The sequence below is a fragment of the Eschrichtius robustus genome, chromosome 20 (assembly GCF_028021215.1).
Source record: "Eschrichtius robustus isolate mEscRob2 chromosome 20, mEscRob2.pri, whole genome shotgun sequence".
Lineage (NCBI taxonomy): Eukaryota > Metazoa > Chordata > Mammalia > Artiodactyla > Eschrichtiidae > Eschrichtius > Eschrichtius robustus.
In genome coordinates, this window is record NC_090843.1 from 55,378,810 (window position 1) to 55,391,573 (window position 12,764).

Below are 12,764 nucleotides of genomic sequence, written 5' to 3' on the forward strand. Positions count from 1 at the left end.
CAAAGCAGGAGCTAGCTAATAACAGAGTCGCCATTTGTTGAATCCACTATGCCACACACTGTGGATGACCAGATGGGTGGTGTTATCATCTGCATTTTACATGTGAAGAACCTATGGAATCAACAGACCAAAAAGCAGATATGTTTATCTCTTAGCTCTCCTAAGATCCTATTAAAATGATCATACCGGAATTATTTTTTTAAGGTATAAATCCTCACTATCAAAGAAAATGGCATTAAAATCATCTAATAATGGGGAGAAATTTTTTCTGGAAGACCAAAAGTAGATGGAAGAACAATGAAACACGCAGCAGAGGAGAGAAAGTAGTAGCCTACAGGAGTCTCAATGGAACCCCAGCAAAGGAGGGAAAAGGACCTACTGAACAGAACTCTGAAGTTAAAGTCTGGAAATGACAGCTCTGAGAAGTCAGTAAGAAGTGGGGTTGAGGTGCATGCCACAGCTAAAGAAGACCCAGTGCAGCCAAATAAATAAATAAATAAATAAATATTAAAAAAAAAAAAAAAGATGTGGGGCTGAGGGACTTCCCTGGTGGTCCAGTGGTTAAGACTTCATGCTCCCAATGCAGGGGGCTCGGGTTAGATCCCTGGTCATGAAACTAGATCCTGCATGCTGCAACTAAGAGCCTGCATGCTGCAACTAAGAGCCTGCATGCCACAACTAAAGATCCTGCATGCCGCAACATAAGATCCCGCATGCTGCAACTTAAGATCTTGCATACCGCAACTTAAGATCTCGCATACCGCAACTAAGACCCAGAGCAGCCAAACAAACAAACAAATAAATAAATGAAGTGGGGCTGAAAAGAGATTGACAGAAAGTCTGTATGACTCAATAACTTGGCCTTTCCTCCTACTTACACCCAAAATTTTAATACCTTCCTAAAATAATAATGATATATAGATTTTATATAAATATACTGAAGACCACTAGAATTAGAGCTGCTAGTGTGGGTATTGGTACTGAAAGTAATTACTTCTTCACTTTGGCATTTAAATGGTACCCCTCTTCCTTCAACTCACTCTTATTTATTTTTTCACTCTTAGTTTAACATCTGGCTTATTACTCACACACTCTTTTGAGTGGAACCAATTCTGCACACATGAGCCCCTTATGTTGTCTGGACTGATACTTGACTTATTAGAAGTTAGAATGGTTTTCTGCCAGTGTTTACTTCAATTCAATTACTAAATTCAAAAATTCAAAGCCAGAGATTTGAAAGGGGGTTATATATGTACTGTTTTTCTACATGTAAGATTTCACCCAAGTTTATATGCAGGTTTGAAATAACAAGAAAAAAAGGTGAATTTAACCTCCCAGCTTTCACGTATACTAACAAAGTTTCCAAGAATAAGAATTAGAACAAAAGGATTGTTAAAGAAGGATAGACGGCTGAGGAACTAGGACTATTCTAGATTAAAGGAGACTAATAAAACATGAATACAGGACTTCCCTGGCAGTCCAGTGGTTAAGACTCCATGCTTCCACTGCAGGGGGCATGGGTTCGATCCCTGGTCAGGGAACTAAGATCCCACATGCCGTGCAGTGCAGTGCAGCCCCAAAAAATTAACAAATAAATAAAATAATTTTTTAAAAAAAGAAAAGGAGAAGGAAGAGAAGACCAAAAAAATGAAAATAAAAATAATGTAAAAATGAGAAACCTACAATAAAATGGTAAGAAACACCATCCTTTACAAAATAAAAAAATAAGTAAAAAATAAATAAATAAAACGAATACAAAATGTAATGTGAGGACGTCCCTGGTGGCGCACTGGTTAAGAATCCGCCTGCCAATGCAGGGGACATGGATTCAAGCCCTGGTCCAGAAGATCCCACATGCCACAAAGCAACTAAGCCCGTGTGCCACAACTACTGAGCCCGAGTGCCACAACTACTGACGCCCACACGCCTAGAGCCTGTGCTCCACAACAAGAGATGCCACCGCAATGAGAAGCCTGAGCACCACGATGAAGAGTAGCCCCCACTCAACACAACTAGAGAAAGCCCTCGTGCAGCAACAAAGACCCAACACAGCCAAAATTAATTAACTAATTTTTAAAAAGTAATGTGGGTTCCTAAAATTCTGGATTCTGCCGCCCCACCCATCTCGTTCTTAGGAGATACATGCTGAAGTATTTAAGTATATACTTAAACATAAAGATCTGTAAAGTATTCTCAGTTTAGCAAATAATAATAATGATAATGATAATAACAACGTTGTAAAATCTCCACATTTGTGAACCTATATGTGTAGGGTATAGGGGTGTTTAAGGGTGTTTATTTAACTAATGCAACATTTTGTAGGTCTGAAAGTTTTAAAAATAAAAGCTTGGGAATAATAATAAGGACCTACTAGGGACTTGATAATAAGTTCTCATAGGTATGACAGCTGTTTTATAGTTATATAGGATAGTGTCCTTATTCCTTTTTTTTTTTTTAATTTATTTTTTTAGGGGGGGCTGCATTGGGTCTTTGTTGCTGCTCGCAGGCTTTCTCTAGTTGCGACGAGCACGGGCTACTCTTCGTTGCGGTGCACGGGCTTCTCACTGCGGTGGCGTCTCTTGTTGCGGAGCACCGGCCCTAGGCACGCGGGCTTCAGTAGTTGTGGCTCACAGGCTCTAGAATGCAGTCTCAGTAGTTGTGGCACATGGGCTTAGCTGGTCCACAGCATGTAGGATCTTCCTGGACCAGGGATCGAACCCGTGTCCCCTGCATTGGCAGGAGGATTCTTAACCACTGCGCCAACAGGGAAGTCCATAGTGTCCTTATTCTTAAAAGATGCAGGTACAAATATTTAGGGGTAAAGCTTAGTTACATCTTACTTATCTTTGTACAGATTCATGAAAAAATTAAATGAATAAAAACAGATGTATCGATACACACCCACACATATATACTTATAAAGCTACTATAGTTCTAATCAAGTTTAATTAAACGGGAGGGGAGATGTGTGCATGGGACCACCTTACCGCAGCGTCAACATTAGCAGGTGAGTCTCCATTAGGGTCTGCCAGCATAGAAATGACACTAATCATGATGGTTTCCACGGTGTGAATAGGCAGCCAGCGTTCCTCTGGCTTTTCATAACCATATTTATCTTCCCCGGGCTCGTGAAGAATAGAAATGCATACGTCACCATTTTTATCAACTGCAAAATTAGAGAATAAGATTACTGTTTTAAATATTTAAAATAATTTGGCTATACATAAAATACATATTATAATAAACATGGTCCCGATTCCCATGGCATCTGTATAAAATTCAATACCACTGTACCATTGAAAAGATACAGAAGTTAATTTCCAAAATGGAACCTGTTAACCTTTTAGGAAGACCAAAGATTTTACCAAGTAGGATCCACCTGACAAACCCAAAAGGAATGTAAGCTACCTTTTTCATTTGTACAAAATTTCAAGACACCTAGTATGTAGATGGTGCCTAGCATTTACATGTAATAAATACAATGAAATGAAGAAATGGCATCTATTGAATCTGTTCTTCATTTGTAGAAAGCATATGGTCCAAACACCAGAATTGAGTTTCTAGATAATGAATTCCTAGTTTCCCCACTAACTTATTGATTGAAATTTTTAATAGTCAAAGGTCTATAGAGACTTTCCTAAGAAAAAAACAAAAGGTAACATGATAATATACTTTTAAAATCACATAAAGGCAAAATTATATTTTCAGGGGAAAAGTATACTCAAATCCACAAAAGGAACATGTCATATTGTTAGTGAAAATTCATCAACATAAGTGATATTCATTAGGCCCCTAATCTATAAAACGGTTCTAAAATCCAAGCCACAAATTAATTGTTGATCAAAAGGGGCAGAGGGGTCCTAATCCATATTTATATCACACAAATATTCCCTATTGGGGAACTATCAAAATCATAACATTCATTAATCTTCTACAGTGAAATTTTCCCTATTGCAAAAAGCATACTTATTGGAGAAATGTTAGAAAAGACAGAAAAGTATAAAATTTTGGTTAAATATTTTTTAACCAAATTTCCAAATCGTATAAATAACCAATGACACTATTTATGTATATTTCATCCCTGACTTCCTACCTAAAGTCCAACCAATTTATGATAGGTATAATGTTAAAGCCTACTTTTTACCTCCTAACTCAAGCACTCCCCTGCTGTTATAAACTCTGGGTAACCAGAGTCAAAGTTCGTGTGCACTGTGGCTCTCCGATAAATGCTTCTTGAACGCGTGCCGTGTGCCAGGCGCCCACCACCTGACATGGAGTTCAGCAGTGAATGCAACATTCAAGACCCATGCCTTCAATGTCTTGTATATGAGCTGTTCTTCAATTAAGGTTCCTTTTCCCAACTCACCTACACCTCCTAGTAAAATCTCTTAACTAAAATGAAATAACTAACTAGATCAAGAGGCAAGAATAACAACAGCAAAACTTGTAACAGCACTATAAAGTTGAACAGAAAATGCTTACACAGTATTAAGATATTTTCCTCACTTATCACTTAAAATTTTTTCTTTGAGAAAAGGAAGTCATTTTCTTTGAGAACATTTAACATCAAATGTTTGTATAGAATTCTATCAGAGAGAATCTATTTAAGACCCATTTTCCTTTTATAGAAATTATCGTAATTTAGCACCTTTAAAATTTTAACCTTGTGTCATTTCATTTTAAACATACAATTTAGTTTCTTAGAAAGAGGTTTTTATGCTTAATACCTATTACCAAATTATACTTTAAAAATGCAAGATATGAGCTGATAATTCTGAGTGACAAGGCAATAAAACTAAGATTTTTCTTTATTGAAAAATTTTTAAATTTCACAACTGAAATCTAGTTTAAAATACTTTTAGGGGCTAAATTTTTCCATGTACAGAAACTTTATGTATTTCCTCTTTAGTCAAATGTCTGTTCATATCCTTTACCCATTTATGTACTCAATGTTTAATTTTCTTCTTGCCAAACTGCTTCTTAATTTTCCTTGTTTAATTTCTGCCTGTTATTTTTTTTCTTTCATTTCAATACCCCAATAATATTTTTTAATAGCTGGCCTTATTATCTGACACAAGATCCATTTAAGAATCCCATACTGAATTTAGTTACCACTTCTCTTTCCTCTTTATAGTCTTCCAATATTTATTGCTTTTGAAACTAGAAATTCCTAACACCCAGAAAATAATATTCACTATTTTTAAAAATCACTTTAACTTTGCTGTTTGGTGTGAAGAAAATTTCTAAATCAATTTCCCCATAAGTAGCTAGCCAACTGTCTCAGCATCAATGACTGAAAAGAAAACACAGCTCTTCTTCCATCTTGAAACTAAACTACCTGAACCATGCATACCCTTCAAGCTATCTCCCTTCTCTTGAAGCTGTGCTCTAAAATTAGGAAAATCTGATTTCCCCTCGTCTTCTCTATTTACCCATCACTTGGGTACTCTCTTTTTTGCCTTACGGGAAACTGTCTTCTGCTTCCAAACAGGATGCTATGACTATTCTCACAAAGTGATTGGGAGACCATATTCTCCTGGGTACTTTTAAAGTCAACCCTTCTGGGCCAAAACAACTGATACTGTTGAGGACACCTTCCTGGACACATTTTCCTCTCTTACTTCCATAGCACACTTCCTTTCCCTGGTTCTTGAAGCCATTCTCTCAATCACTTTCTTCTTTTCCTTTTCCTTGGTCTGACTTTTGATGTTATCCTAATCTCTAAAATTAATCATCTTTTCCCTAAGTAAATTAAACCGTTCATTATATCACAGTGTTACCCACCATCTCCCCCCAGCCAGCTTTATTAAGATATAATTGACATAAAACATTGTGTCCCCGCCAGCTTTATTAAGATATAATTGACATAAAACGTTGTGTAAGTTTAAGGTATACCACATAATGATTTGATATACATTACCTGTCACCTTGATGTCAGTAACTTCCAAGGCCCTAAGCTCACTGCTGAGCCTTGACTAGTTTTCTTTAATTACCTAAGTGGTTATGGCAACTGCACCTCCAGAAAAACAAGTCCCAAATTGAATGCATCTAAGTCATACAAATAACTTGTATGACTTTACCATACAATAATTGTTAATAAAACAGCTTTTTGAGATATAATTCATGTATTTGAAGTACACAATTTAATGGTTTCTAGTATGTTTAAAGAGTTGTATAACCATCACCACAGAAAGAAATGCCGTACCCATTAGCAATTGATAAAATCCTCTGTCTCCTGGCTATTTTGTCTGGTTTTCCCTTCCAAACCTTCCCCCATGAGTATAAACTTTCTAGACATAAATATAGTCATGAGGAACCTACTATACAGCTTTAAAACTATTGAGTCCCCACGACTAAAGATACATATTCAAAATTCTATTTAAGAATCACATTCTCCATCATTCCCTGACTCCCTATTCTATGCTACCAAACACCTTTATAACAACATCACTGTTGTCTCTGTTTCACCATTAAATTTATGTCCATCTTTCCCCTACACATACCATAATATCCTTACAGAAAGACCATAACTCGATCATCTTTGTATCTCCAGCACCTAGCAGAAACTCAAATGCTGGTTTTTCCTCTCACTCCCATTGCAGACCACTCTCACTCCCCTTCCTAAGTATAGATCCTTCTGAACCTGCCATCCCTGCCCCACTGCCTCCTCGGGTATCCTTTCTTCACAAAGCATCCCTTCTCTCAAATCAAGTCTTAATTACTTCACTCTCTAATGCCTTCTCCCTTATGGCCTGCAAACCAACAATCTCTTCAACCTTAAAAAACAAACAAAATAAACACTCATTTCAGTTGCCCTCTTAAACTACTGAGGCCATTGCTATTGTTCCTCTTAACAGAGGTTCCATGTACTGCTTACATATATGCTCTCATGTAACTCTCACAGATAGAGAAACTAAGGTTCAAGAGGCTTTACCTACAGTAATATAGCTAATTCGTGGTAGAGACAACATTCAGAAACTTTGTTACATTTTCCTTTGAAATAGGTGCAAAAAGATTGACTATTACACATCAAATAATTCAAGAGAAGGCAGGAGAAACTGCCAAAAGGCTAGGAAGAAATGAAAGAAACGTCCAAGGCAGATGTGGTCAATTCGTGCTTCCATATATCTTGTAGGACTATCGCTAATGTGTTCTACCAGAAAGAAATTATTTTTCTCCCTTCTTACTGGTGCAAAAAATAACTATGTCTTTTGTGATCACTGCCTATCTTAGATGTGATGAAATATGGTGGCTTCCTTGGCTCCCAATAGTTTTCCATTTGCCAGTCTAGTCTCTCCTCAGTAAGACTCATCTGTTTTTCAAGTCACTGGGTGCTATTACACTTCTTGAAACAAAGCCTTGGTTTATTCATGCATCCGTTACCCTCACTGATTTTTGCTTAAACTAATATATAAGGGTTTCTCTTCCTTGCAACTGAAAGTCTGGACTATGAGAAATAGAATGCAGATTAGTGTAACTGTCTAAAAAGACAACTTTGATTACAAAATACTGATAGTCAAAATACTTAGGAAAGAAATTCTTGCAAGCTCTATCATACAAAACAAGGCCAAAAGTTCAGGGAGACTGTGTATACACATAGTTTATCTAGCCTAACGTTTGGCTCACAAAGTGAATTTTAAATGGTAGTACATCTTTGGGTAAAAAAGTCAATGTCACCATTTTATGCACAGCAGTACTGGGTACTTTTGAAAGGTTTAAACACACAGTATTGTATCTCATTTGATCCTATCAATCACCTTATGAAGTAGGTAAGACATTCCTTTTTGACAGCTAAGAATATACATTAAAAGTTAAGCGTTGTCCATAGTCTAGGAGCTAAGATGAGAAAATAGAAATTAAAAATCCAGGTTTAATTACTTCTATGCTCTTTGTAATAGCCAATGAGTCACCTAATACCTTGGAAATTGTCTCCTCAATTATAAGAGCTCTATTAATGCTGAATATCACCCACCAACCCTGCCTCTAGTTAGGAACATCATGAGTCCCAAAACGAGCTGAAAACTAAGTAAGTAAGTAAATAAATAAATAAATAAAGATTTCCCCCATGTGATCTCTGTCACTCCTTCTCTTCTAAGGAATCTAAATCCAAGCCCATGTGCATAACAAACACAACAAACTTAGTACAAAAATTCCAACGCAATTTCATTGAGAACTACATCTTACTTATTGACCTTGAAAACTTCAATGACAGGCCATCATACTTGCAAATGTAAAAGTAAAACTAGATAAACTTACCATTTGGGTGCCAGATTTCTGTAATGAATTTCATTTTAGGAGGCCGAAGGGGATAATCTTTTGGGAAAGTGAGATGAGCCTTAAAAACACCACCTTCACTGGAAATACAAAAACAAAAACAAGTTCTTGCCTATAAGTTCCTGCTTATAAATAAGAAAATTATTAAAACAAACATAAAACAAGGATGCTAGTGCTAACACTATAAACAAAATAAATAATCTGGATTTCAAGCAGTTTACTTTACTCAAATATCCAGTTTAATAAACTGTCATACCTACCACCTTATTAAACTCTCAAAAAAAAGTAAAATGAAAGAAACAGCTTTAAAAAAAGGCATCCAGATCAGATTACATGACTGCTGTGCTACAAACCTTTTAATCTCTTCCCACTGCACTTAAAACAAAATTTAAAAGTTAAGTTTAATATTGCCTATCAGGGTCAAGTTGCCAATTTCTCTACGTTGATCTCAATCTTCCACTCTTCTCTCTCGTTCCAGCCAGTCTTCTTTCTGTTCTTCAAACACAACAAGCTTTTTCTCATCTGAGAGCTTATGCATTTTCTTATTCCCTCTCTGGGAACAGTTGTGCTGACCTTCAATCCATCCATCCATTTATTCATCTTATCATTTAACAAATATTTATTCAGTCTTTACGTGTCAGACACTGGGAGTACAGCAGTGAACAAAGCATAAAGTCTCTCAAGGAGTTTATAATCTGGTGACTTTCCAAAGTAGGGCTGTGCAACAGAACTTTCACACACTAGAGATGGTCTATAGTTATGCTGGCCAACATGTTAGCCACCAACCACTTGTATCAATAATATGGCTAGTACAACTGAGGAAGGGAATTTTTAATCTTGTTTAATTCTAATAGGCACATGTGGCTGTGACTGTTGTGTTAAGGCAGTGCAGAGCACTGTCATTTACTTAGGAACTGTTCCTGAACAACTGTCAGAACAACGTAAGTCAATGTTAAAGAAAACCAATGAAAAAAAGTCAGCCTTATGGGGCAAAAATGACAAAGTTCCTGACCTGTGTCCTTGGTACTAGCTGTTTCCTTTGTTTGAAACACTGTTCTCCCCTTGTCATATTCAGAACTCAGCTTAAATGTTACCTCTTGAGAATGACTTTACTTGACTACCCAATCTTAACTAGCCAGTGTCCCTCTATCACAGGGACCTCTTTTCATTTCTTTATTGCAAAAGCAATTCACACCTCTGATTCTCTTATTGTAAGATGTACACTCCATCAGAGCAGGGTCATCTGACTGTGTTTGTTTCAGATCAGCGAGAAATGAAATCCTCAGCTCATTAAAATGGTTTTCATTCATTAAACAAATAGATAGGGCTTCCCTGGTGGCGCAGTGATTGAGAATCTGCCTGCCAACGCAGGGGACACGGGTTCGAGCCCTGGTCTGGGAAGATCCCACATGCCGCGGAGCAATTAGGCCCGTGAGCCACAACTACTGAGCCTGCGCGTCTGGAGCCTGTGCTCCGCAACAAGAGAGGCCGCGATAGTGAGAGGCCCGCGCACCGCGATGAAGAGTGGCCCCCACTTGCCGCAACTAGAGAAAGCCCTCGCACAGAAACGAAGACCCAACACAGCAAAAATAAATAAATAAATAAATTTATAAACAAATAGATAATGATTATCTACCTATGGGAGGCACTGTTGTATGTAAAAGAATACAACAGGGAACAAGACATTAGAGATCACTGATTTACGGCACTTACCATTCTAGAGTCAGAGGAAAATATCAAGAAAAATACCAGTAATAAATACTGGAATGATATGAGCAATCTACTGTTAAATTTTTTTTTTTTAATCTATAGAATAAGCCCATTTGCCTTTACGAAGAAAAAGTGAGGGTATGTTTGTATACAAATAGAAAAATGTCTGGAAACATGACACCAATATATAATAATAATGTTAATTAACTCTGAAGCACAAGATTATGAGATTTTTTTACTTTCTGCTTTGTACATTTTGATATACCATGAATTTTTAACCACAAGCAAGTATTAATTCTTATTGCCTTTTTCTAATCATAAAAGCAAGATGAGGGGAGAGGGGAGTTAAACAAAGAAAGGTAGATCATTAACACCAAATACTTCTGAATACTTAGGAAAGGCCACTAGATTCCGAGTATAAAAAGTAACCTCAATTTTAAAAACCTCAAAACAGAGTAACTGAGAAATTAGAAGAAAGAAAATAAGGGTAGTAAAGGGCTTACCAAGAAAAAGAAAGAATATCTTTTCCTTTTGCACAGGAAGAAAACAGACTGAATGTAGTACAGATATCCAGGGGTAAAAAGGAAGAAAGCTGACAAATTTTATGCCTGCCTTATGGTCTTAATTTTCATAATCTATGAGACTATCTATTGAAGGGAAAAAACATGAAGACTTGAGGGAAATGGAGACTAGAACAGCAGTTGTAAAGAGCGCATTACACCGTTAAGAGATAAGTCTACCTTCTCGGACTATGTTACCCCAACTGGATAAATTAGTGCCAAAACTGGCCTTAGGACATATTAATTCTATGAACTAGTTTTTCAAACTGGGGCTGCAAAGCTAATTAAGTGAGTCACTAACCAGTTTTCTTTATAAACAAATAAAAATAGAATAAAAAAACATGGGCGCTTATCACAAGTAGTTTGTTTCAGTTATAAAATCTACATGCATATTTCTTTCTATTCATTAAAGTGTATTAAGTATACACTGGGTCATGATGTAAAATATTTCTGATTATGGGTTGTGGTTTAAAAAAAAACAAAAACAAAAACACTTTGAAAGCCACAAATACAGAAAATAGCCAAGAATCTATGTAAAAGAACATCAAAACAGCTACCACAAAGCCCATGTACTTTATCCCACTGGTAAGACTATTCCCTGATACTAAGTTAGCTTTCCTGGGTCCCTGAGTTCTGACTGATATCAGGTCTACTTAAAAGCTTTATATTAGGGGCTTCCCTGGTGGCGTAGTGGTTAAGAATCCGCCTGCCAGTGCAGGGGACACGGGTTCGAGCCCTGGTCTGCGAAGATCCCACATGCCGCAGAACAACTAAGCCTGTGTGCCACAACTCCTGAGCTTGCCTTCTAGAGCCCGCGAGCCACAACTACTGAGCCCGCGCACCACAACTACTGAAGCCCGCGCGTCTAGAACCCGTGCTCCACAAGAGAAGCCACTGCAATGAGAAGCCCGCGCACCACAACGAAGAGTAGCCTCCACTCGCTGCAACTAGAGAAAGCCGGCGCCACAAAGACCTAACACAGCCAAAAATAAATAAATAAAATAAATTAAAAAAAAAAAAAAAGCTTTACATTAGCTGACTGGAATTCCTATCATGAAAAATTGCCTTAGTCTATTAAATTATTTTCAATCTTTAAATTTTAATAGGACTATCCTTAAAAGTTTAAAGTACGCAATTTTAACTCTGTCTGCAATGTCCTCACCCATTCTAAACTAATCATGCAGTTCCTTACAGTTTTTCTCCTACAGGTGGAATATCTTTAACTTCTCTAATACCTGTGAAAATCCTACTTGTTATTTTTAAAAGCCTAGTTCAGTAGTCCCAACTTGTGGGCACAAACTTCTAGTGAACAGAGAACAGCCAAGTTAGCAAAAAACTCAAAACACTCAAAGAGTACAAAACATAGTAAACTAAATATTAAAATGTCACATATTCACTATTTTTCAAATATATAAAGATGCTACTATGATGAACAAAATGAAAGTTTATGAAAAGCATCAATGAATTAAAAATACCTTCCCTCCCATTATACATTCTCTTCACAGATATTAATAGTATAATTACTAGCATGATGTTAAAAAGAGGTATGAAACCAATAGTTTCACATTTGAAAAGGTTGAGAAATCTAGGCCTAGTTCAAGTGTCTTCTATTAGACTTCCCTTACTGTTTTTGTATTAAAATTATAAAAATCTTACAAGTATCAGATCCTATCATTCTACTTTGTCAGATCCTATCATTCTGCCATATTTACTTATTTAAATGATATACCATATGTTGCCATCTGAAATTTTGCTCAACACTGTTCTTTTATATATTCCTGTTACTATCTGTCTCCTGTTTATTCATTTTTACCTGCCACAATTTTTCTATTACAATCAAAATGTTTGCTTCCGATTTCTTTTGCTATTACAAACAACAGAATGTTGAACATTCTGAACTCTTTCTAGGCATTGGGTTTTACCCTAGAAATGAAACAAGACAAAGTTTAAATAACTGTTTAAAGTCACACGATTAACAGTGGTAGACTCAGGGAGCTAACAAAGACAGTCTCCAAAACTCACGTTCTTAAGCACTAAATGATAAGTGGCACGGCATGCAGAGAAAGCCCGCATGCGGCAACGAAGACCCAATGCAGCCCAAAATAAATAATTTTATTTTTTTAAAAAATTCCTTATTTTCTAAGCCAGCTAAAATCTGATTTCTGTTGCTTGTATCCAAAAGCCTACTAACTATTACAGTTACTAACTCTTCAGTTCCCA

At 36.7% G+C, this 12,764-nt stretch overlaps 1 protein-coding gene across 1 annotated transcript in view; it reads right to left on the bottom strand.

Moving 5' to 3' along the window:
• UBE2G1 (ubiquitin conjugating enzyme E2 G1) overlaps positions 1-12,764 on the bottom strand; it is a 97,818-nt gene that overhangs the window by 16,492 nt on the left and 68,562 nt on the right. Inside the window, exons 3-4 of the mRNA XM_068531064.1 lie at positions 8,257-8,354; positions 2,988-3,166 (exon numbers count right to left, since the gene is read on the bottom strand). Coding sequence (XP_068387165.1) covers positions 2,988-3,166; positions 8,257-8,354 — 277 coding nt within the window. The remainder of the gene's footprint in view (positions 1-2,987; positions 3,167-8,256; positions 8,355-12,764) is intronic.